Here is a 24,888-nt window from a genome sequence, read left to right as displayed (position 1 = left end):
AGGAGGTGACGCTCCACATATGGAAACCTGTTTATTTGACACAATATATAAAATGCAGCGATTAATTACAGCGCCATCTATAGGGGGCTGTTCACATGACGCAGACGTGCGGCGCCTCCACTGTACGACATCCGTTTAACATGTACTTTGTGGGCACGTTAAACATGACTAAACATAATGTGAAGACGGCCGTCAACAAAGGAACCAGTGTAAAAACGAGGAGTGAAGGCGGCGATTAATGGCTATAGCGTCAGATCCAATCTGGAGGCTGCGGTTTTTGGCTCAGTCTCTGCCTCGTTACTTGCGGCCACCGAGGATTCCTTGCAGCATGTCAATGGGCAGAGGGAAGACGATGGTGGAGTTCTTCTCCGCAGCAATGGTGGTCAGTGTCTGCAGGTAACGGAGCTGCAGGGCGGCCGGGGACTCTGAGATCACAATGGAGGCTTCTTTCAGAGCCCGAGAGGCATTCATCTCACCTTCTGCAGCGATGACCTGCGGAGAAGAAATAACACTAGTGCTCTGCTCCACAATCTGTATCCAGAGAGCGCCCCCTAGTGGTGGCTGTATAATCTGTATGTAGTGAGCTCCCTCTAGTGGTGGCTGTATAATCTGTATGTAGTGAGCTCCCTCTAGTGGTGACTGTATAATCTGTATGTAGTGAGCTCCCTCTAGTGGTGGCTGTATAATCTGAATGTAGTTAGCTCCCTCTAGTGGTGGCTGTATAATCTGTATGTAGTGAGCTCCCTCTAGTGGTGGCTGTATAATCTGTATGTAGTGAGCTCCCTCTAGTGGTGGCTGTATGATCTGTATGTAGTGAGCTCCCGCTAGTGGTGACTGTATAATCTGTATGTAGTGAGCTCCCTCTAGTGGTGACTGTATAATCTGTATGTAGTGAGCTCCCCCTAGTGGTGGCTGTATAATCTGTATGTAGTGAGCTCCCTCTAGTGGTGGCTGTATAATCTGTATGTAGTGAGCTCCCTCTAGTGGTGGCTGTATAATCTGTATGTAGTGAGCTCCCCCTAGTGGTGGCTGTATAATCTGTATGTAGTGAGCTCCCTCTAGTGGTGGCTGTATAATCTGTATGTAGTGAGCTTCCTCTAGTGGTGGCTGTATAATCTGTATGAGCTCCCTCTAGTGGTGACTGTATAATCTGTATGTAGTGAGCTCCCTCTAGTGGTGGCTGTATAATCTGTATGTAGTGAGCTCCCTCTAGTGGTGGCTGTATAATATGTATGAGCTCCCTCTAGTGGTGACTGTATAATCTGTATGTAGTGAGCTCCCTCTAGTGGTGGCTGTATAATCTGTATGTAGTGAGCTCCCTCTAGTGGTGTCTGTATGTAGTGAGCTCCCTCTAGTGGTGGCTGTATGATCTGTATATAGTGAGCTCCCTCTAGTGGTGGCTGTATAATCTGTATGTAGTGAGCTCCCTCTAGTGGTGACTGTATAATCTGTATGTAGTGAGCTCCCTCTAGTGGTGACTGTATAATCTGTATGTAGTGAGCTCCCTCTAGTGGTGACTGTATAATCTGTGTGTAGTGAGCTCCCTCTAGTGGTGGCTGTATAATCTGTATGAGCTCCCTCTAGTGGTGACTGTATAATCTGTATGTAGTGAGCTCCCTCTAGTGGTGGCTGTATAATCTGTATGTAGTGAGCTCCCTCTAGTGGTGGCTGTATAATATGTATGTATGTAGTGAGCTCCCCCAAGTGGTGGCTGTATGATCTGTATGTAGTGAGCTCCCTCTAGTGGTGGCTGTATGATCTGTATATAGTGAGCTCCCTCTAGTGGTAGCTGTATAATCTGTATATAGTGAGCTCCCTCTAGTGGTGACAGTATAATCTGTATGTAGTGAGCTCCCTCTAGTGGTGTCTGTATGTAGTGAGCTCCCTCTAGTGGTGGCTGTATAATCTGTGTGTAGTGAGCTCCCTCTAGTGGTGACTGTATAATCTGTATGTAGTGAGCTCCCTCTAGTGGTGGCTGTATAATCTGTATGTAGTGAGCTCCCTCTAGTGGTGGCTGTATAATATGTATGAGCTCCCTCTAGTGGTGGCTGTATAATATGTATGTATGTAGTGAGCTCCCCCAAGTGGTGGCTGTATGATCTGTATGTAGTGAGCTCCCTCTAGTGGTGTCTGTATGTAGTGAGCTCCCTCTAGTGGTGGCTGTATAATCTGTATGTAGTGAGCTCCCTCTAGTGGTGACTGTATAATCTGTGTGTAGTGAGCTCCCTCTAGTGGTGGCTGTATAATCTGTATGTAGTGAGCTCCCTCTAGTGGTGGCTGTATAGTCTGTATGTAGTGAGCTCCCTCTAGTGGTGGCTGTATAATCTGTATGCAGTGAGCTCCCTGTATAATCTCTATGTAGTGAGCTCCCTCTAGTGGTGACTGTATAATCTGTGTGTAGTGAGCTCCCTCTAGTGGTGGCTGTATAATCTGTATGTAGTGATCTCCCTCTAGTGGTGGCTGTATAGTCTGTGTGTAGTGATCTCCCTCTAGTGGTGGCTGTATAATCTGTGTGTAGTGAGCTCCCTCTAGTGGTGGCTGTATAATCTGTATGTAGTGATCTCCCTCTAGTGGTGGCTGTATAATCTGTATGTAGTGAGCTCCCTCTAGTGGTGGCTGTATAGTCTGTGTGTAGTGATCTCCCTCTAGTGGTGGCTGTATAATCTGTGTGTAGTGAGCTCCCTCTAGTGGCGGCTGTATAACCTGTATGTAGTGAGCTCCCTCTAGTGGTGGCTGTATAATCTGTGTGTAGTGAGCTCCCTCTAGTGGTGGCTGTATAATCTGTATGTAGTGATCTCCCTCTAGTGGTGGCTGTATAATCTGTATGTAGTGAGCTCCCTCTAGTGGTGGCTGTATAGTCTGTGTGTAGTGATCTCCCTCTAGTGGTGGCTGTATAATCTGTGTGTAGTGAGCTCCCTCTAGTGGCGGCTGTATAACCTGTATGTAGTGAGCTCCCTCTAGTGGTGGCTGTATAATCTGTGTGTAGTGAGCTCCCTCTAGTGGTGGCTGTATAATCTGTATGTAGTGAGCTCCCTCTAGTGATGGCTGTATAATCTGTATGTAGTGAGCTCCCTCTAGTGGTGGCTGTATGTAGTGAGCTCCCTCTAGTGGTGGCTGTATAATCTGTGTGTAGTGAGCTCCCCCTAGTGGTGGCTGTATAGTCTGTGTGTAGTGAGCTCCCTCTAGTGATGGCTGTATAACCTGTATGTAGTGATCTCCCTCTAGTGGTGGCTGTATGTAGTGAGCTCCCTCTAGTGGTGGCTGTATAATCTGTATGTAGTGAGCTCCCTCTAGTGGTGGCTGTATAGTCTGTGTGTAGTGAGCTCCCCCTAGTGGTGGCTGTATAGTCTGTGTGTAGTGAGCTCCCTCTTGTGGTGGCTGTATAATCTGCAGACGGAGTGCCCCTTAGTGGAGGCTGCTGGTAACCAGTGCCCCTGCTGTATGTATAGAATGAAGAGGGGAGGGCTGCGCTGAGTTTTTTTTTTGCACAGTGGGGGTTGTAGTTTGCGTTTAGTTGAATGATGCCCGTGACGGCGCGGTGTCCCCTTCATTCTAAGGACAGAACAGATACTGAACGTTTCCCGGAAGCTGCTTCTCGCCCAATAATGCTGTGGCTTCCTACTAAGGACTGGTATGCACTGGGACAATGCTGGAAATAGCAGGTCACATGACCGGCAGTCTGAAAAGGGGGGGGGAGGGGGACACCGAGGTGAGAGCAGCTGTGTGTGCAGTATAAGGGGGAGCTGTGAATACGCCTCCTGGGTAGCGGTGGTCTCCACAGGACGTGGGGGAGTAGTGGTCGGTGGGCACAATCCTCTCCGGGGGGCTGTTCCGTCATGGAGACCCTGCTGAGATTCGTCAGGACTGGGTCTGGTGATCACTTTTTTTAAAATTGTCTCTTTATTAACATTTTGTTAAATTAACGAGAAACTGTCCAAAAGGTTCTGACGATCCTTACCAGATCAGCGCACTCCTGCAATCCTCTGTGCTGCTGGGGCCCTGCTCCTTCCACCATGTAACTCTCAGGCTACTCTCACACTGGCGTTCAGGGCTCAGCGTCATTAAACGGATCAGTTTTGCCCCAATGCATTCTGAATGGAGAAGGATCGGCTCAGAATGCGTCAGTTCGCCTCCGTTCCGGAGGCCGCCTGCAGCGTTTGGGTGTCCGTCTGACGAAACTGAGCCGAACGGATCCGTCCTGGCACACAATGTAAGTCAATGGGGACGGATCCGTTTTCAGGACACAACAGATCTGCACAAAACGTGAGTGTGAAGTAGCCTCACCCCGTGACCTCCACAGTATCGGCACACTCCTCTCCTGAAATCCTCTGTGCTGCTGTCATACTACCTTGGCTCTGGCCTCCCGTGACGCCTCCGCCTCTGCCGCCATCGCCCTCTGCAGCTGGATGGGTAACTTGACGTCTTTGATCTCCACGCGCTCCACCTTGATCCCCCAGTCGTCTGTGGCGACATCCAGGGTGGACTGGGGGGAGAGGACAGGGTTATGGGGGTCCCCCGCGCTCGGGGTCGGGGTTGTGCGGCAGCGCCCCCTACCTGCATGTTGTGTGCGATCTCCTCCCGGTCGGACAGGATCTGGGACAGGTTCTTGGTGCCCAGCACGTTCCGCAGGGTGGTCTGTGCCAGGAGGCGGGTGGCAGAGTCGGCATTGGTGATATTGGCCACGGCCAGGGTGGCGTTATTGACTCGGTAGTACACCACGCCGTCCACGCTGACCGTCACCGAGTCTTTAGTCAGGATCTGAAAGGAAGGGAAAGGGCCCCGGCCCCGTCAACCAAACATTGATTCCCTATGCTTGCAGTCAGTGAATGGCACACCCCCTGCTCTCGGGCTGTAACTCAGCCCCTGACATCTTACCTCTTGGGGGGGGATGTCGAAGGAGATGGTCCTTATGTCCACCTTGATGAAGCTGTCGGTGCAGGGCAGGACGAAGAAGAGACCTGCGGACGAAGGACACGCTCAGTGACTGCTCTGCTCCAGGCGGTGCTGGCCCTTTAAGAATCTGAGCTCATTATCTGTGAGTGTGTAATAACCTGACCTGGGCCCTTGGCTCCTCCGCGCAGAATACGCCCCAATCTGAAGATGATCGCCCGCTCGTATTCCTTCACAATCTGAAATCGGGAGAGACATCATTACTGTAGGGCGGGGCTGTGACCACCCTCAGTGGTGGCAGGTCGCAGTGGGCGTGGCTGTGACCACCCTCAGTGGTGGCGGGTCGCAGTGGGCTGGGCTGTGACCACCCTCAGTGGTTGCGGGTCACAGTGGGCGGGGCTGTGACCACCCTCAGTGGTTGCGGGTCGCAGTGGGCGGGGCTGTGACACCCTCAGTGGTTGTGGGTCGCAGTGGGCGGGGCTGTGACACCCTCAGTGGTGGCAGGTCACAGTGGGCGGGGCTGTGACACCCTCAGTGGTTGTGGGTCACAGTGGGCGGGGCTGTGACACCCTCAGTGGTTGTGGGTCACAGTGGGCGTGGCTGTGACCACCCTCAGTGGTTGTGGGTCACAGTGGGCGGGGCTGTGACACCCTCAGTGGTTGTGGGTCACAGTGGGCGGGGCTGTGACACCCTCAGTGGTTGTGGGTCACAGCGGGCGGGGCTGTGACCACCCTCAGTGGTTGCGGGTCACAGCGGGCGGGGCTGTGACACCCTCAGTGGTTGCGGGTCACAGTGGGCAGGGCTGTGACACCCTCAGTGGTTGCGGGTCGCAGTGGGCGGGGCTCTTACCTTTATACACATCCATACTGATACAGGAAAGGTGATGATGGCAAAGAAGAAGGACACGACCACCAGGATCCACCCGCAGCAGCCGAGCCCGGTGTCCGGATCTTCTGAGGGAGAAGAGGATGACACACTGTAACGAGCACCCGGCCACTGACACACTGTAACGAGTGACCCCTGACCCCTACATCATACATGTAATCAACTGGAATCCGGGCCTGTGGTCCATGATCAGGCCTAATATCTGGGACCTTCGGGAGGCGATTCCCGGCCGGAGCGCCCCCTGTGACCCCGAGGGGACAACATCCTGGAACCACTGCAATCCAGTGACGATGAATCAGCGGGGAGGTCACATGACCGGCGCCGAACTCCTCGGGGATTTCCCAGCTCGTGACTGATGATTACACAAGGAACGGGAGCGGCTGATAATGAGCGACCCCTCCCCCCACAGATTACACACGGAGGATAACTCCCATCATGTTCTCTGCGGTCCCAGGACCGAGCATTGTTACATAACTGCAGGAAGCACCGTATCCCCCCCCTCCACCCGCACCGTATCCCCCCCCCCCCCCCCCCTCCACCTGCATACAATCTACAGTATATTACCATACTGCCGCACCGTATCCCCCCCCCTCCACCCGCACCGTATCCCCCCCCCCCCCCACCTGCATACAATCTACAGTATATTACCATACTGCCGCACCCTATCTCCCCTCCACCCGCACCGTATCCCCCCCTCCACCCGCATACATTATATAGTCATGGCACTCCACCCGAACCGTATCCCCCCCCCCCCCCACCTGCACACAATCTACAGTATATTACCATACTGCCGCACCGTATCCCCCTCCACCTGCGTACATTCTACGTCTCCGACCTCCGTGCTGTCAGCAGTGGGGCGCAGCGAAAACGGGAAACTGCTCCTAAATATATGGCGTCCAGGGAGTGAGTGATCGGAAAGATCCAGAGAAGTCGCCACCAACACAACAGCTCACCGGAGGAACCCCGACCCTACAAACCCTGACCTTATGAACCCCGACCCTACACGACCCGGGTGCTGTCAACACACTTTGTTAGCGGCTCCAGGACATGGAGTTTTGATGTCGGTAGCCCCTGGGGACCACCGAAATCTAGGACTCTTCCCCTCCCTTCCCCTCCCCTCCCCTCCCCTCCCCGTGGGAGGGGGACCTAGACTAGGCGTACCAGAAGGACTGGCCGAGGGAGGGGGACCTAGACTAGGCGTACCAGAAGGACTGGCTGAGAGAGGGGAACCTAGACTAGGCGTACCAGAAGGACTGGCCGTGGGAGGGGGACCTAGACTAGGCGTACCAGAAGGACTTGCCGAGGGAGGGGGACCTAGACTAGGCATACCAGAAGGACTTGCCGAGGGAGGGAGACCTAGACTAGGCGTACCAGAAGGACTGGCCGTGGGAGGGGGACCTAGACTAGGCGTACCAGAAGGACTGGCCGAGGGAGGGAGACCTAGACTAGGCGTACCAGAAGGACTGGCCGTGGGAGGGGGACCTAGACTAGGCGTACCAGAAGGACTGGCCGAGGGAGGGAGACCTAGACTAGGCGTACCAGAAGGACTTGCCGAGGGAGGGAGACCTAGACTAGGCGTACCAGAAGGACTGGCCGTGGGAGGGGGACCTAGACTAGGCGTACCAGAAGGACTGGCCGAGGGAGGGAGACCTAGACTAGGCGTACCAGAAGGACTGGCCGTGGGAGGGGGACCTAGACTAGGCGTACCAGAAGGACTGGCCGAGGGAGGGGGACCTAGACTAGGCGTACCAGAAGGACTGGCCGTGGGAGGGGGACCTAGACTAGGCGTACCAGAAGGACTGGCCGTGGGAGGGGGACCTAGACTAGGCGTACCAGAAGGACTTGCCGAGGGAGGGAAACCTAGACTAGGCGTACCAGAAGGACTTGCCGAGGGAGGGAGACCTAGACTAGGCGTACCAGAAGGACTTGCCGAGGGAGGGAGACCTAGACTAGGCGTACCAGAAGGACTGGCCGAGGGAGGGAGACCTAGACTAGGCGTACCAGAAGGACTGGCCGAGGGAGGGAGACCTAGACTAGGCGTACCAGAAGGACTGTCCGTGAGAGGGGGACCTAGACTAGGCGTACCAGAAGGACTTGCCGAGGGAGGGAGACCTAGACTAGGCGTACCAGAAGGACTTGCCGAGGGAGGGAGACCTAGACTAGGCGTACCAGAAGGACTGGCCGAGGGAGGGAGACCTAGACTAGGCGTACCAGAAGGACTGTCCGTGAGAGGGGGACCTAGACTAGGCGTACCAGAAGGACTTGCCGAGGGAGGGAGACCTAGACTAGGCGTACCAGAAGGACTTGCCGAGGGAGGGAGACCTAGACTAGGCGTACCAGAAGGACTTGCCGTGAGAGGGGGACCTAGACTAGGCGTACCAGAAGGACTGGCCGAGGGAGGGAGACCTAGACTAGGCGTACCAGAAGGACTTGCCGAGGGAGGGAGACCTAGACTAGGCGTACCAGAAGGACTGGCCGTGGGAGGGGGACCTAGACTAGGCGTACCAGAAGGACTGGCCGAGGGAGGGGAACCTAGACTAGGCGTACCAGAAGGACTGGCCGTGGGAGGGGGACCTAGACTAGGCGTACCAGAAGGACTGGCCGAGGGAGGAACGGTGGAAACATTTTAGGAGAGATCGTAGGGCATGGCTAATAGATGAAGGCTTAGAGCTCGCTGCAGAAAACTGGGAAAAGGTTGCTGAGGAAATCCGTAAAGAAGGATATGAGGAATATCCAGCCTCTCCAGGCCCGGTGACCTATGAATGTCTTACCCTGAAGAGTCCGATAGTTTCTCGCACTGAGAAGTCTCAGCCTCCACCGTATAAAGGACCTGGAGGGTGGATGTGCCATGCTTGTGGCAATCAGAACCCAGGCTGGGGGGACCCTTGTGAGGTATGCTGTGCCCCCAAACCCAAGGTAGGACTGTACCCAGTCCGAACTAGATCCCATGTGATAGGAAGTCCTCAACCCCGAGTGCCCGACGATTAAGCCCACAGGCACCCGTGATGCAATCTGACCCGGGCAGACCCCCCCCCATACATGCAGGGTGAACGGTGGGGAATGGTACAACAAGCCATCAGAACACACCGAGTGCCACTCCAGCGCTTCCTGGGACTGCTATGCCCCAGCTGACACCTCAGAATATAGACCCTGGAGTCCAGCTGACCAATTAGCCGCTACCAGACCCCGAGGAAAAGCCAGCGCCATTTGTTAGACAACCGAATCAGACAGAAGCCCCACCGCTGGACCTGGCAGGATGGAGAACCAGTCGTAAAAGCAAAGGCGGGAGACGCTTTGGGTCCCATTCTAGTTACTAGTCATCATAAAAATTCCTGTATGAATAATGAAGGAACAGATTGGCTGAAAACGACTGCCTCAGGAGTGGCATACTGACCCTGAATATCTAACTGGGCACAGGAGAAACGGGCAGAGCAGCCGGTTACCCTACAAGATATGACCCAAGAGAAGGGTGAAAGTGTGGAAAAGTACTTTGCTCGTGTGCAAATGTGCCGCCCGACACGGGCCATACTCCCAGACCTATGCTGGATAGGAGGTTGTTGAGTACTGCATTCGTGGAGGGATTGAGTGAACCCATGAGGTAGGGGCTCAGAAGGGCCCGTCCTGAGTGGAGAAGATTGGACCCCAAGGGGTAGAGCAGGAGCAACGGAAAACCGAGAGGAATAATGACATACACCGCTAATACCCAGGACCGGGACAGAGGTCGTAGCATGTGGGACATATCAGACGCTACTGCCGGTCCCATCCTCAGGAAGGGCCCAAACCACCGCCACAATAGGACGGGGGTAACCCAGTGGGCGTGCACACCATAAGTCAGGGAGGAAGTTGGTCCAGCCCCTATGATGCAACCACCGCCACAATAGGACGGGGGTAACCCAGTGGGCGTGCACACCATAAGTCGGGGAGGAAGTTGGTCCAGCCCCTATGAGGCAACCACCACAATAGGACGGGGGTAACCCAGTGGGCATGCACACCATAAGTTGGTCCAGCCCCTATGATGCAAGTCACACTGGGGGATGGGCGCTGCCTTGGCTTCTTACTCGACACTGGGGCAGTCGTATCTGTCCCTATGGAGTAACGGATGACTTTATCCAGTGTGCGGGTGTAGATGGCAAACCCATCATTGACTAAACCACTGTGTATACGCTGCCCCTTCACACCGTTCTTCGTGACCCCGACCAGTCACCTCCTGGGAGCTGACGGACTACAGGCTCTACAAGCCAATAGTCAATACAATCTGAACGGGTCAGTATCTTTTGCTAGCGGCCTCAATGAAGAAGAAACTGCTGTACTGGGGGCACTGGTCCACTACCTCTATTGGAAACAAACACCGAGTTGGACCAGGTCCCCGGTCCACCATGGGCCTAGAGTAAAGCAGAAGGTGCCTCCAGTCTTGGTGAAACTCAAGCCGGGGCAACCCCACCTCAGCAGAATCAATATGCACCGAGCATAGCCCGAGAGGCAGCAATGGATGTCAGTATTCAGGATCTCCTGAAAGCAGGGGCCCTGAAGCCGACTAAGGAAAAAGACAGACAAGGGCCAGCCGGACACACATGGTCCATGAGCTCCGGGCTGTGAATGCAGCTGTTGTAGCGGACCCGCACACACTGCTTGCTCAGATACCTCATGGTTCAGCCTGCTTTACGGTTATTGACTTAGCGAATGCGTCTTTCTCAGTCCCTTTACGTCCCGACTGTCAGTATTTGTTCGCTTTTACATTCAAAGGGAAACAATACCCATGGAGTGCGTTTCCACAAGGAGCTCCGAAGTCCCCGCAGCGTACACCGCAGCCATGGCACCTATACTGCAGGGATGGCAACCACCTCCCAATCCGGTGCTGCTCCTCCAGGACCTTCTCCTCTGTTGTCCAGATCCAGGAATTTGCTCTCAAGCGTCTTTATCTCTGTTTCCTAGCAGAAGAGGGATGTAAGGCCTCCAAGTCTAAACTCCAGCACGGTCAGGATGAGGTTGTGTTCTTGGACATTGCATATCCCAAGGAACTCGACACCTGACACCTGAAAGGAAACCGGCAGTGGAAGCCATGACACTTCCCAGGAACGTCTGACAACTACCTACAGTCCTGGGACTGGTTTCCTACTGTAGACCATGGATAGGGGCCGCCTCTAGTCTAATGCCACCGCTCTATGACCGCACCTCTCGGACTCCATTTACACTCACACGAGAGGCAGTTAACTGTTTACACGCTCTTAGAATAGCCATTGTGTCCGCACCGGCCCGTGGTAACCTTTCTCACTCTACTGTACAGAGTTAGGAGGACATGCCACCGAGGTCCTCACACAAGAACATGGACACCACGGAGACCTGTAGCATACTACTCGGCCAGATTGGACCCAGTGTCAGGGCTGTGGCGGCTCTATACCTTGTGCTGAACAAAGCCTCCGAGATTGTACTGGGTTATCCAGTCACTATGCTTACTCCGCACGACATCCATGGCATTCTTTCCAAAGTCCAACCTACACACATCTGCATGGTTAGGCAACTGCGGGCGCAGTGTGCCCTCCTGATGCCCCAAAGGTCACCCTTCAGAGATGTACTACCTAAACCCAGCCACTTTGCTGCCTATTCCTTGTGTCCCTCAATGAGGAAGAACTAGAGGAATCTTTAGCAGCACATGACTGTGTCGCCTTAATGGCAGAAGAAGCGGTGGGATCTGAACATGTGTCTGATGAACCCATTGCTAGTGCAGACCTGGAGCTTTTTGTAGATGGATCCAGGTATCAAGAGACTGGAGGCTTCTATACGGGATATGCGGTGGGCACACGATAGGAGGTAATAAAAGCAGCACCACTCCCTCCTCACCATTCGGCACAGGAAGCCGAGATGAAGGCACTCTCTGAAGCGTGTAAAGGGTTAGACCCCTATTATATATACCGACTCACCATATGCTTTTGGGATTGCCCATGACTATGGTCCTATATGGAAAGCCAAGACTTTCCTGACGTCAAATGGTAAGTCAGAGAACTCATGGACTGCCTCCTCCAACCTGTGGAGCTAGGCATGGTCAAAGTGAAGGCCCAAACAAGGGCCGACAGAGACATTGGGAAAGGAAATAGAGGCCGATGAAGCTGCTAAACAAGCGGCCAGAAAGCCTCGGATTAGGGGCCGTCGTAACAACCCCAGCCCCGATAACACCAGATATTCTCCTCTCCCTACAGAAACAGGCAACCGGCCATGAAAAGACGGAGAGGGGAGGTAGGTGGCAGCTGGCGGAGCGAATGTGCCCACCTCCGGCCCTTTCCCATGATGGCACACGGAAAGATTTACTTGTCAAAAACTGCAATGTGCTCAGTAGTAGATGAGCGTCGGACAGCCCCTGGTTTTAGCACTTTAGCTGCCTGCCTTACCCAGGCCTGTGTGGTGTGCGCCGGACACAACACTGGAAGGACGGTCAAAGTCCCCCAAACCCCTTTCAGAGACTGCAGATTAATTACATACAACTGCCCAAGGTAGGTGTATATGAGTAGGTGTGTGGTGACCTCTTCTCTGGATGGCCTGAAGCCTGGCCGGTGACACATGCTCCTGCAAAAGCCACCGCTCAGAAACCTCTGAAGGTAGTGGCGTGCATATATGGGGTCCCAGAAGTAATAGAAAGGGACCGGGGGACACCCTTCACAGGGAAATCCGGAAAGCAGTGACCGAGGCCTTAGGCATCCAACAAGCCTTCCATGTCCAGGCCACCCACAAAGCTCAGGAGAAGCCAAGAATGGCACACACATTGAGAATTCAGAAGGCCGCGGAGGAGAAGGGAAGAGTTGGGTTGACTGCTTACATGTAGCCTTCTTCTCAGTCAGGTACACTCCGAGTAGAAAAACTGGTTTGTCCCCTTATGAAATCCTCTTTGGGGCGGCCCCTGGTATCGGCCATGACACCCGGCTCATTGTCAGAGTATGTCCAGGCCCTACAGGCGCAATTACATGAGGTACATAAACAGGCGTTTGCATCTAGTCCGGATCCCAACAGTCTTGAAGGGAGCCAGGAGACTGGGTGGTCCTGAGGAGACACGTCAGGAAAAGCCTCGATCTCCCGTTTGACGGACTCTTCCAAGTCCTCTTGACAACTACCACTTCAGTGAAATGGCAAGGAAAGACAAACTGGTTCCATGAGTGTTGGGACTGGAAGAGATGATGCCTCTCACCCCCTTGTGTGGCTATTGATCTTGGACTCTTAATGAGAGGCTGAAGGAGGACGGAGACAAGACGTTTCTTAAACATCACAAATATTGCACAGAGACTTGAATGATCCTAATCTTAGGAATTGCTGGGTTTGTACCCACAGCCCTGGGAGCTCAAGGACTCGGCCTTTTCTCGCAATTCCTCTGAACGCGCCCAAATGTTTTGCTGGCAGTTTGTTTCCAAGAGGAGAGAGGGACAGCAGTGGCCTCCATAGCTGGGTGGAGGCCCCTTGGTGGCAAGCCAATGTCACTGCTCAGAAGGATAAAGCAGTGCAGGTGCGGGATTTAATGGACAGCAGTGGGCTCGGAGAAAGGGGCCACAACTTCATTTAGGAGAATTAGGGTTCCCTGTCCAGGTCTCATTTGGAGTTTTAGAGGGGTAGGCACAGACGGGCTCGGCACAACCTCCACAACCAGTCATGGGGCCACGTTCTTTCCTCTAGGCAGCGAAGGTGACTGCAGGGGTTACAGTGACGGGACCATAACAGACCCGGGTTTAGAGGACTCCTGTCAATGTGTTAGTAGAGGACAAGGGGTGGCGCCTTTATAGTCAGAGCATAACCGGCACTGCTACATCACTTTACTACACTTGTGGATCCCTCCTGGGGCCTCTGGAACATGCGCCCTGCTCCGGCTGACACCTGACACTTACATCTTACCACATGATGACGTGGACATTAATGCCGTCCCAAGCACACCCCGGTCTGTCTTCTCCTTCCAGAATGTACATGGGCCCTAATCCAGGGGCAGGAGGCTGCAAACAGCCCCTCCAAGACCCCGTGGCCAGGTTGGTACAAGGAAGTGCGCCGCTCATTACAACGGAGGCCACGAGGAGACTTTATAGCTATACCTCCGGCCGCCTCACTCCACTTCAGACAGGAGACCGCATCAGAAAGGTCGGTTTGTGACCACATTACCGTACTGCCGCACCGTACCCCCCTCCACCTGCACCGTATCCCCCTCCACCTGCATACAATCTACAGTATATTACCGTACTGCCGCACCGTATCCCCCCCCTCCACCTGCACCGTATCCCCCCCCACCTGCGTACATTCTACAGTATATTACCATACTGCCGCACCGTATCCCCCTCCACCCGCACCGTATCCCCCTGCACCGTACCCCCCTCCACCTGCACCGTACCCCCCCCCCCCACCTGCACCGTATCCCCCTCCACCTGCGTACATTCTACAGTATATTACCATACTGCCGCACCGTATCCCCCTCCACCTGCACCGTACCCCCCCCCCCCACCTGCACCGTATCCCCCCCCCCACCTGCACCGTATCCCCCTCCACCTGCGTACATTCTACAGTATATTACCATACTGCCGCACCGTATCCCCCCCCCACCTGCACCGTATCCCCCCCCCCACCTGCGTACATTCTACAGTATATTACCATACTGCCGCACCGTATCCCCCCCCCACCTGCACCGTATCCCCCCCCCACCTGCACCGTATCCCCCCCCCACCTGCGTACATTCTACAGTATATTACCATACTGCTGCACCGTACCCCCCTCCACCCGCACCGTACCCCCCTCCACCCGCACCGTACCCCCCTCCACCCGCACCGTACCCCCCTCCACCCGCACCGTATCCCCCTCCCGTGCTGTCGGCAGTGGGGCGCAGCGAAAACGGGAAACTGCTCCTAAATATATGGCGTCCGGGGAGTGAGCGATCGGAAAGATCCAGAGAAGCCGCCACCAACACAACAGCTCACCGGAGGAACCCCGACCCTACAAACCCTGACCTTATGAACCCCGGCCCTACAAACCCCGACCTTATGAACCCCGGCCCTACAAACCCCGACCTTATGAACCCCCGCCCTACAAACCCCGACCTTATGAACCCACACCCTACAAACCCCGACCTTATGAACCCCCACCCTACAAACCCCGACCTTATGAACCCCCACCCTACAAACACCGACCTTATGAACCCCCACCCTACAAACACCGACCTTATGAACCCCCACCCTACAAACACCGACCTTATGAACCCCCACCCTACAAACACCGACCTTATGAACCCCCACCCTACAAACACCGACCTTATGAACCCCCACCCTACAAACACCGACCACTGTCAACACACTTTGTTAGCGGCTCCAGGAAAGGAGCTTTGCAACATCTAGGACTCTTCCCCCCCCTCCCCCCCTCCCCCCCAGGGACCACCGACATATAGGACTCACCCCCCGGGGGCCGCTAAACAAAGTGTGTCCTAGATCCCGGTGGCCCCAGGGGACATGGAGCTGAACTAACAATCCTCCTGTGTCTTGTAGGTTTTATTTCCAGTCCCTCTCCCCTTCACCTACTGTTCACCCTGTGTCAGTCTGCACTGTACTTCTGGCATAGTATTCACAAGTCCGCGGCGCACAGTTCCCACTGGCAGTGATTGTGAAAGGAGCCAAGTCCAGGAAGTCACATGACTGCGCTGCTGGGAAACCACTGTGACAACACCGCAGCTCTGTGCAGGAACAACAGCCCCGGGCACCACCTGTACATCCAGGATAGGAGTAGTAGTACTGTGCACCGCCCGTACATACAGGATAGGAGTAGTAGTACTGTGCACCACCTGTACATCCAGGATAGGAGTAGTAGTACTGTGCACCGCCCGTACATCCAGGATAGGAGTAGTAGTACTGTGCACCACCTGTACATCCAGGATAGGAGTAGTAGTACTGTGCACCACCTGTACATACAGGATAGGAGTAGTAGTACTGTGCACCACCTGTACATCCAGGATAGGAGTAGTAGTACTGTGCACCGCCCGTACATCCAGGATAGGAGTAGTAGTACTGTGCACCACCTGTACATCCAGGATAGGAGTAGTAGTACTGTGCACCGCCCGTACATCCAGGATAGGAGTAGTAGTACTGTGCACCACCTGTACATCCAGGATAGGAGTAGTAGTACTGTGCACCGCCCGTACATACAGGATAGGAGTAGTAGTACTGTGCACCACCTGTACATCCAGGATAGGAGTAGTAGTACTGTGCACCACCTGTACATCCAGGATAGGAGTAGTAGTACTGTGCACCACCTGTACATCCAGGATAGGAGTAGTAGTACTGTGCACCACCTGTACATCCAGGATAGGAGTAGTAGTACTGTGCACCGCCCGTACATACAGGATAGGAGTAGTAGTACTGTGCACCGCCCGTACATCCAGGATAGGAGTAGTAGTACTGTGCACTGTCCGTACATACAGGATAGGAGTAGTAGTACTGTGCACTGTCCGTACATACAGGATAGGAGTAGTAGTACTGTGCTGCGGTCTCCGGGGATCGTCCTTGGCGCACCCCCCCCCCCTCTCAGCCAAACAAGATAATTACACGGTGCGGCGGCGTTTTCCACAGCCGGCGGCGGAGGCCTCACATGTTCTGCATAAACACGCTATCACCTTACATACATGATTCCTCTAACAGAAGTGTGAGGGTTATCCCTTCCGGATGATGGGGATTGTAGTCCCAGAGCAGGAGAACACTTCAGTAATACTTGATGTGGGATCCTCTCCCTGTGAGGCCCGGCTGACCCCACCGCCCCAGTGACCCCACCGCCCCAGTGACCCCACTGCGGCCAGAGGGCGACCAAGGATCTGGACAGACATCAGTCATGGCTCCTGCGATCATTCATCCTCATACATGACAGGATCACACACAGCGATCTCCTCCTCTGTACAGGGATCATTCATCCTCATACATGACAGGATCACACACAGCGATCTCCTCCTCTGTACAGGGATCATTCATCCTCATACATGACAGGATCACACACAGCGATCTCCTCCTCTGTACAGGGATCGGTCATGGCTCCTGCGATCATTCATCCTCATACATGACAGGATCACACACAGCGATCTCCTCCTCTGGACAGACATCAGTCATGGCTCCTGCGATCATTCATCCTCATACATGACAGGATCACACACAGCGATCTCCTCCTCTGTACAGGGATCAGTCATGGCTCCTGCGATCATTCATCCTGATACATGACAGGATCACACACAGCGATCTCCTCCTCTGGACAGACATCAGTCATGGCTCCTGCGATCATTCATCCTCATACATGACAGGATCACACACAGCGATCTCCTCCTCTGTACAGGGATCAGTCATGGCTCCTGCGATCATTCATCCTCATACATGACAGGATCACACACAGCGATCTCCTCCTCTGGACAGACATCAGTCATGGCTCCTGCGATCATTCATCCTCATACATGACAGGATCACACACAGTGATCTCCTCCTCTGTACAGGGATCGGTCATGGCTCCTGTGATCATTCATCCTGATACATGACAGGATCACACACAGCGATCTCCTCCTCTGTACAGGGATCATTCATCCTCATACATGACAGGATCACACACAGCGATCTCCTCCTCTGTACAGGGATCGGTCATGGCTCCTGCGATCATTCATCCTCATACATGACAGGATCACACACAGCGATCTCCTCCTCTGGACAGACATCAGTCATGGCTCCTGCGATCATTCATCCTCATACATGACAGGATCACACACAGCGATCTCCTCCTCTGGACAGACATCAGTCATGGCTCCTGCGATCATTCATCCTCATACATGACAGGATCACACACAGTGATCTCCTCCTCTGTACAGGGATCGGTCATGGCTCCTGTGATCATTCATCCTGATACATGACAGGATCACACACAGCGATCTCCTCCTCTGTACAGGGATCGGTCATGGCTCCTGCGATCATTCATCCTCATACATGACAGGATCACACACAGCGATCTCCTCCTCTGTACAGGGATCGGTCATGGCTCCTGCGATCATTCATCCTGATACATGACAGGATCACACACAGTGATCTCCTCCTCTGTACAGGGATCAGTCATGGCTCCTGCGATCATTCATCCTCATACATGACAGGATCACACACAGCGATCTCCTCCTCTGTACAGGGATCGGTCATGGCTCCTGCGATCATTCATCCTGATACATGACAGGATCACACACAGCGATCTCCTCCTCTGTACAGGGATCAGTCATGGCTCCTGCGATCATTCATCCTGATACATGACAGGATCACACACAGCGATCTCCTCCTCTGTACAGGGATCGGTCATGGCTCCTGCGATCATTCATCCTGATACATGACAGGATCACACACAGCGATCTCCTCCTCTGTACAGGGATCGGTCATGGCTCCTGCGATCATTCATCCTCATACATGACAGGATCACACACAGCGATCTCCTCCTCTGTACAGGGATCAGTCATGGCTCCTGCGATCATTCATCCTGATACATGACAGGATCACACACAGCGATCTCCTCCTCTGTACAGGGATCAGTCATGGCTCCTGCGATCATTCATCCTGATACATGACAGGATCACACACAGCGATCTCCTCCTCTGTACAGGGATCAGTCATGGCTCCTGCGATCATTCATCCTCATACATGACAGGATCACACACAGCGATCTCCTCCTCTGTACAGGGATCGGTCATGGCTCCTGCGATCATTCATCCTGATACATGACAGGATCACACACAGCGATCTCCTCCTCTGGACAGACATCAGTCATGGCTCCTGCGATCATTCATCCTCATACATGACAGGATCACACACAGCGATCTCCTCCTCTGTACAGGGATCGGTCATGGCTCCTGCGATCATTCATCCTGATACATGACAGGATCACACACAGCGATCTCCTCCTCTGTACAGGGATCAGTCATGGCTCCTGCGATCATTCATCCTCATACATGACAGGATCACACACAGCGATCTCCTCCTCTGTACAGGGATCGGTCATGGCTCCTGCGATCATTCATCCTCATACATGACAGGATCACACACAGTGATCTCCTCCTCTGTACAGGGATCAGTCATGGCTCCCTGCGATCATTCATCCTCATACATGACAGGATCACACACAGCGATCTCCTCCTCTGTACAGGGATCAGTCATGGCTCCCTGCGATCATTCATCCTCATACATGACAGGATCACACACAGCGATCTCCTCCTCTGTACAGGGATCAGTCATGGCTCCCTGCGATCATTCATCCTCATACATGACAGGATCACACACAGCGATCTCCTCCTCTGTACAGGGATCAGTCATGGCTCCTGCGATCATTCATCCTCATACATGACAGGATCACACACAGCGATCTCCTCCTCTGTACAGGGATCAGTCATGGCTCCTGCGATCATTCATCCTCATACATGACAGGATCACACACAGCGATCTCCTCCTCTGTACAGGGATCAGTCATGGCTCCTGCGATCATTCATCCTCATACATGACAGGATCACACACAGCGATCTCCTCCTCTGTACAGGGATCAGTCATGGCTCCTGCGATCATTCATCCTCATACATGACAGGATCACACACAGTGATCTCCTCCTCTGTACAGGGATCAGTCATGGCTCCTGCGATCATTCATCCTCATACATGACAGGATCACACACAGCGATCTCCTCCTCTGTACAGGGATCGGTCATGGCTCCTGCGATCATTCATCCTGATACATGACAGGATCACACACAGCGATCTCCTCCTCTGGACAGACATCAGTCATGGCTCCTGCGATCATTCATCCTCATACATGACAGGATCACACACAGTGATCTCCTCCTCTGTACAGGGATCAGTCATGGCTCCTGCGATCATTCATCCTCATACATGACAGGATCACACACAGCGATCTCCTCCTCTGGACAGACATCAGTCATGGCTCCTGCGATCATTCATCCTCATACATGACAGGATCACACACAGCGATCTCCTCCTCTGGACAGACATCAGTCATGGCTCCTGCGATCATTCATCCTCATACATGACAGGATCACACACAGCGATCTCCTCCTCTGTACAGGGATCGGTAATGGCTCCTGCGATCATTCATCCTCATACATGACAGGATCACACACAGCGATCTCCTCCTCTGTACAGGGATCGGTAATGGCTCCTGCGATCATTCCTCCCCCACCTGTCAGGTTATGTGCCCATGATGCCATTTACACGGTGCAGACACTCATCATATATCCGCCTCAGGACCGCACCCTCCGATATCGCCGCGGTCACACGCTGCGTTACATCATGGAGCCAACATGCTAAAGAAAGTGACTGGTGGGAATCAGGCGGGGAGGCTGCTGGGGAACTACAGACACCAGCATGCCCAGGTCTCCTAGGAGGTCAGCAGGGACTTACCGCCGTCCACGACGCGGTGCGGCTTCTGCTCTCTGTCAGCCATGGTGCTCGGTCCGGGGGCAATAACTCTGGAGCTGCCCTGGAGCCGCCCTTATATCCGGCCGGCGGCGCATAGCAACAGGCCCCGCCCACCGCCACGCCCCTCCGGGTGTCACCGCGCAAACTGTGCAACCGGAGTGATAGCAACAATGTAACAGAACTGATAGCAACAATGTAACAGAACTGATAACAATGTAACAGAACTGATAACAATGTAACAGAACTGATAGCAACAATGTAACAGAACTGAAACAATGTAACAGAACTGATAGCAACAATGTAACAGAACTGAAACAATGTAACAGAACTGATAACAATGTAACAGAACTGATAGCAACAATGTAACAGAACTGAAACAATGTAACAGAACTGATAGCAACAATGTAACAGAACTGAAACAATGTAACAGAACTGATAGCAACAATGTAACAGAACTGATCGCAACAATGTAACAGAACTGAAACAATGTAACAGAACTGATAGCAACAATGTAACAGAACTGATCGCAACAATGTAACAGAACTGATAGCAACAATGTAACAGAACTGATCGCAACAATGTAACAGAACTGATCGCAACAATGTAACAGAACTGAAACAATGTAACAGAACTGATAACAACAATGTAACAGAACTGATAACAACAATGTAACAGAACTGATAACAACAATGTAACAGAACTGAAACAATGTAACAGAACTGATAGCAACAATGTAACAGAACTGATCGCAACAATGTAACAGAACTGATCGCAACAATGTAACAGAACTGATAGCAACAATGTAACAGAACTGAAACAATGTAACAGAACTGAAACAATGTAACAGAACTGATAGCAACAATGTAACAGAACTGATCGCAACAATGTAACAGAACTGATAGCAACACTGTAACAGAACTGATAGCAACACTGTAACAGAACTGAAACCATGTAACAGAACTGAAACAATGTAACAGAACTGATAGCAACAATGTAACAGAACTGAAACAATGTAACAGAACTGATAGCAACAATGTAACAGAACTGAAACAATGTAACAGAACTGATAACAATGTAACAGAACTGAAACAATGTAACAGAACTGAAACTATGTAACAGAACTGATAGCAACAATGTAACAGACCTGGGAGGACGGAGAGCAGCACCCCCTGCAGTAATTATATGCTCACAATTCTACAGCCTCAGAGCTGAAATCGCCCAGCAGTGTCTGCTTGCTCTGGAGATTTGCATTCTGGGAAGTCATGTGACTGGACTGTAATCTGATGACATAATGGAGATGATTTCCCTGTAATGAGCAGCCTGGATCAGATGAGGGGATCGGCCACCACCCAGCTTTCCTGGGCTCCGGAGCAGCTGCCCAGTACTGTATTACCAATCTGGTGGGGCCCTGTGGGAGCGGCAGTGTTCGCTGTCACCCAGCTTTCTCAGGAACAGATGCCTCATACCAGCATCAATGCCAGCAGCATGGGATTCCATTCCCGCTGCAGGTGACGGGCTCTAGTTCTTTTAGGGCGTTTGTGCAGTGGGTGACCCCAACGCTACACTGGACACCGCCTTGTTGTCACCACGTGTCGCTGCTCTCCAGAAGGGGTGGTAAGGCGTGGTGCACCCCAATGGGAAATAAGTCCAGAGAGTCGGGGTCTGCAGTAACCAGGGGGCTTCTTTACTGGAGGAACTTGAGTGCAAAACAATACAGACGAGGCATAGGGCTGGCTTCTCCAGTCTCCTCCCTAGGACGAGGCATAGGGCTGGCTTCTCCAGTCTCTTCCCTAGGACGAGGCACAGGGAAGTCTTCTCCAGTCTCTTCCCTAGGACGAGGCATAGGGCTGGCTTCTCCAGTCTCCTCCCTAGGACGAGGCATAGGGTTGGCTTCTCTAGTCTCTTCCCTAGGACGAGGCATAGGGCTGGCTTCTCCAGTCTCCTCCCTAGGACGAGGCATAGGGCTGGCTTCTCTAGTCTCCTGCCTAGGACGAGGCATAGGGCTGGCTTCTCCAGTCTCCTCCCTAGGACGAGGCATAGGGCTGGCTTCTCTAGTCTCCTCCCTAGGACGAGGCATAGGGCTGGCTTCTCCAGTCTCCTCCCTAGGACGAGGCATAGGGCTGCCTTCTCCAGTCTCCTCCCTAGGACGAGGCATAGGGCTGGCTCCTCTAGTCTCCTCCCTAGGACGAGGCATAGGGCTGGCTTCTCCATTCTCCTCCCTAGGACGAGGCATAGGGCTGCCTTCTCCAGTCTCCTCCCTAGAACGAGGCATAGGGCTGCCTTCTCCAGTCTCCTCCCTAGAACGAGGCATAGGTCCTGCTTCTCCAGTTTCCTCCCTAGGACGAGGCATAGGGCTGGCTTCTCCAGTCTCCTCCCTAGGACAAGGCATAGGGCTGGCTTCTCCAGTCTCCTCCCTAGGACGAGGCACAGGGATGTCTTTTCTCCAGTCTCTTCCCTGGCAATAGAAGGGTTTGATGCAGAGGAAAGGCCTGAGCTAGCTGTACCCCTCTCTCGGCTTTTTGGCTAAGATCAAGTGTAGTCTGCCTTTACTTGCTGGCTCAGGTCCTTTGGGTACCCCCTGCGCTCGGCCTGTGGGCATTGTCGATTAAATTCGGCTTCAGCTCACTGCTGTTAATGGGTGTAGGGCTATTCCTCTAGGAACAAGAGTGTTCTGGTCTCCGACCTCCTCTCGGCCTGTTGCTTAATAGTCTTGGTGTACGACGTTAGACAGTACTTACTCGGATCTCGACAGCCGAAGACGACTATATCTGGAAGATTTTCTCCGACTGAGATCAAGGAGAAAATCTTTGCGAAGACTCGACGAGGAACCCTGAAGCCGAGGACCTTCGACTTCTAACTCGGGGAACCGATGAAGAAAATATGCCCGTCAAAGACCTTCCCTGGAAGAGCTCCACCAAGCAAGAAGATCTGCATAGCCCTGCCCCGTGTGGCAAAAGGGACACTTTGCGAAGCTTCTCCAGGGAGAGAAAGGCAAGAAGGAAGAAGCCATGGCCTCGACCTCCAAACCTCCCAAGACCAACAAGGATGCTGCAGGACCAGCCAAAAAGCCCCAAGCCACCAAGCCTCCTGGATCTTCTGGTGCTGACCCTGGCCAGGCCGCTCCTTCCCAGGAGCCCTGGATGCTGCAGACCGTCGCCCCCTGAAACTGAAAAAGGTGGATGACCAAGGAGATCTTCTGCAAGAAGATATTGGTGGACCAGGGGTTTTCAAATCTGGAGACCCTCAGCGTCCAAGCATTCATGACCAGGATCTTCTATAGGAGCTTCGCGTCAATAAATATCTGTAGAAGATACTGGGAAACAGTGAAATCAGCGGCACCGGATTCCCCATTTTCTCTCTTTGTTGGGAACTGCCCCATTCAGAGGGAGTAGAGAAGGATCACAGTGTTTATGAGGAACCCGCACACCCCCGGCAAAGACATCACCACTTTCCTGAAGCGGTTCTGCACAGAGGTGAGGGACCCCACCCACATCCTGAATGGACTCGGCTTCTGGACCGGGAAGTGGTCAGTGATCGTCAAGTTAAACAAGGACTCGACCTCTGAAGACGGCCTCCAGCACCTGTCCCAGTCATTTTCCCTCGGAAACTCCCAAGGTCTCATCTACTACCCGGATATGCCACAGCTCTGCCGGAAATGTGGAAATGTGGCCACAAGATGAAGAACTGCACGAAGGATCCTTGCCAAATTTGCTGCGTCACAGGTCACGAGACCAAGGATTGCCCCAAGAAGATGGCCTGCAACCTGTGCGGACTGTCCTCCCACGTCTACAAGGGCTATCCAAAGAGGGATCGCACCTGGGCATCCGTTGCAGCCAAGGCTCCGGTCAGCGGAAAACCCACCCCAGCCTCAACTCCGGCAGTGACAGAGCCCAAAGAGAAGCCATCTAAGAAGGAGGGTAAGCGGACATCTTCCCCTGATCATGCTCCCAAGTCCTCCCCTCCCTGCCCAACCCCCTCCCTCCCCATCACCACCACTGAGGCTATCCAAATCCACCTGCCCATCACCTCAATGGCACCTCCCTCTCTCCCAGCCCAACCCGCCCCATTGCCACCAGCTGCTGCAGTACCCACTATGGAGGATTTTCCCGCTCTCCCGCCCCCAGATGTCCGGCCAAGTAAGAGGAAGGAGAGGGACAGCCCTGTAGCCGACCACTTCAAGAAGAAGCTGATCGAGGTGGAGGAAGATCCACTGCCCTGCACAGAGGAAATGGACCAGTTAGTAGAGGAACCGGTGGCCGGCAGTGAATCCCCCGAGCTGCATGACTGCAATGAGCCGGACCGTGGTACGGTTACACGGACGCCAAATTATGCAGTGGGTCCGGATATGGGTATATAAGTCTATAGTTTTGTTTGTGACGCCAATTGCAGCGTGCGCAGGGTACAGTCTCAGGGCCCTTTAAGGTGTTGCAACTCACATACCAGGTGAGGAATGCCAGAGTGGTGTAATGTCTCTGTGTGATAGCAGTAATGGTGTCAACGGTGTCTCCTACCTGGGTGCGGCTGGACTCCTGGATCCTGGCTCACTTGCAATAAATGAGTGTTGCTAGTAGGAGTAATTGAGGAACTTAGTAGCAATGAATGAGATCCAGACTTGAAATATAATTCAACTTGTCTTTACTGGAGGCAGCATTAATCCATATGAGGTACAGCAATAGTCTTTGATC

General features: G+C 53.3%; 1 protein-coding gene across 1 annotated transcript; it reads right to left on the bottom strand.

Annotated features, from left to right (window-relative positions):
* Positions 1-16: 16 nt before the first annotated feature.
* Positions 17-20,311, bottom strand: STOM (stomatin). The gene is made up of 7 exons (XM_040405623.1): positions 20,186-20,311; positions 5,740-5,843; positions 5,057-5,129; positions 4,876-4,958; positions 4,555-4,758; positions 4,349-4,483; positions 17-492 (listed from the first exon to the last, which is right to left on the bottom strand). Exons 1-7 carry the CDS (start codon positions 20,226-20,228, stop codon positions 298-300), a joined length of 837 nt encoding a protein of 278 aa, XP_040261557.1. The 5' UTR covers positions 20,229-20,311; the 3' UTR covers positions 17-297.
* Positions 20,312-24,888: the final 4,577 nt, after the last annotated feature.

Source organism: Bufo bufo, chromosome 8, assembly GCF_905171765.1.
Source record: "Bufo bufo chromosome 8, aBufBuf1.1, whole genome shotgun sequence".
NCBI classification, from domain to species: Eukaryota; Metazoa; Chordata; class Amphibia; order Anura; family Bufonidae; genus Bufo; species Bufo bufo.
Note: the sequence above shows the minus strand (reverse complement) of the source record. Positions and strands in the feature narration are given on the sequence as shown.

Coding starts and splice junctions, on each gene's coding strand:
- STOM (XM_040405623.1), bottom strand. CDS start 20,228: ATGGCTGACAGAGAGCAGAAGCCGCACCGCGTCGTGGACGGCG. Junction 4,959..5,056: donor CGGAGGAGCCAAGGGCCCAG/GTCAGGTTATTA, acceptor CTTCGTCCGCAG/GTCTCTTCTTCGTCCTGCCC. Junction 4,759..4,875: donor TCGACATCCCCCCCCAAGAG/GTAAGATGTCAG, acceptor CCTTCCTTTCAG/ATCCTGACTAAAGACTCGGT.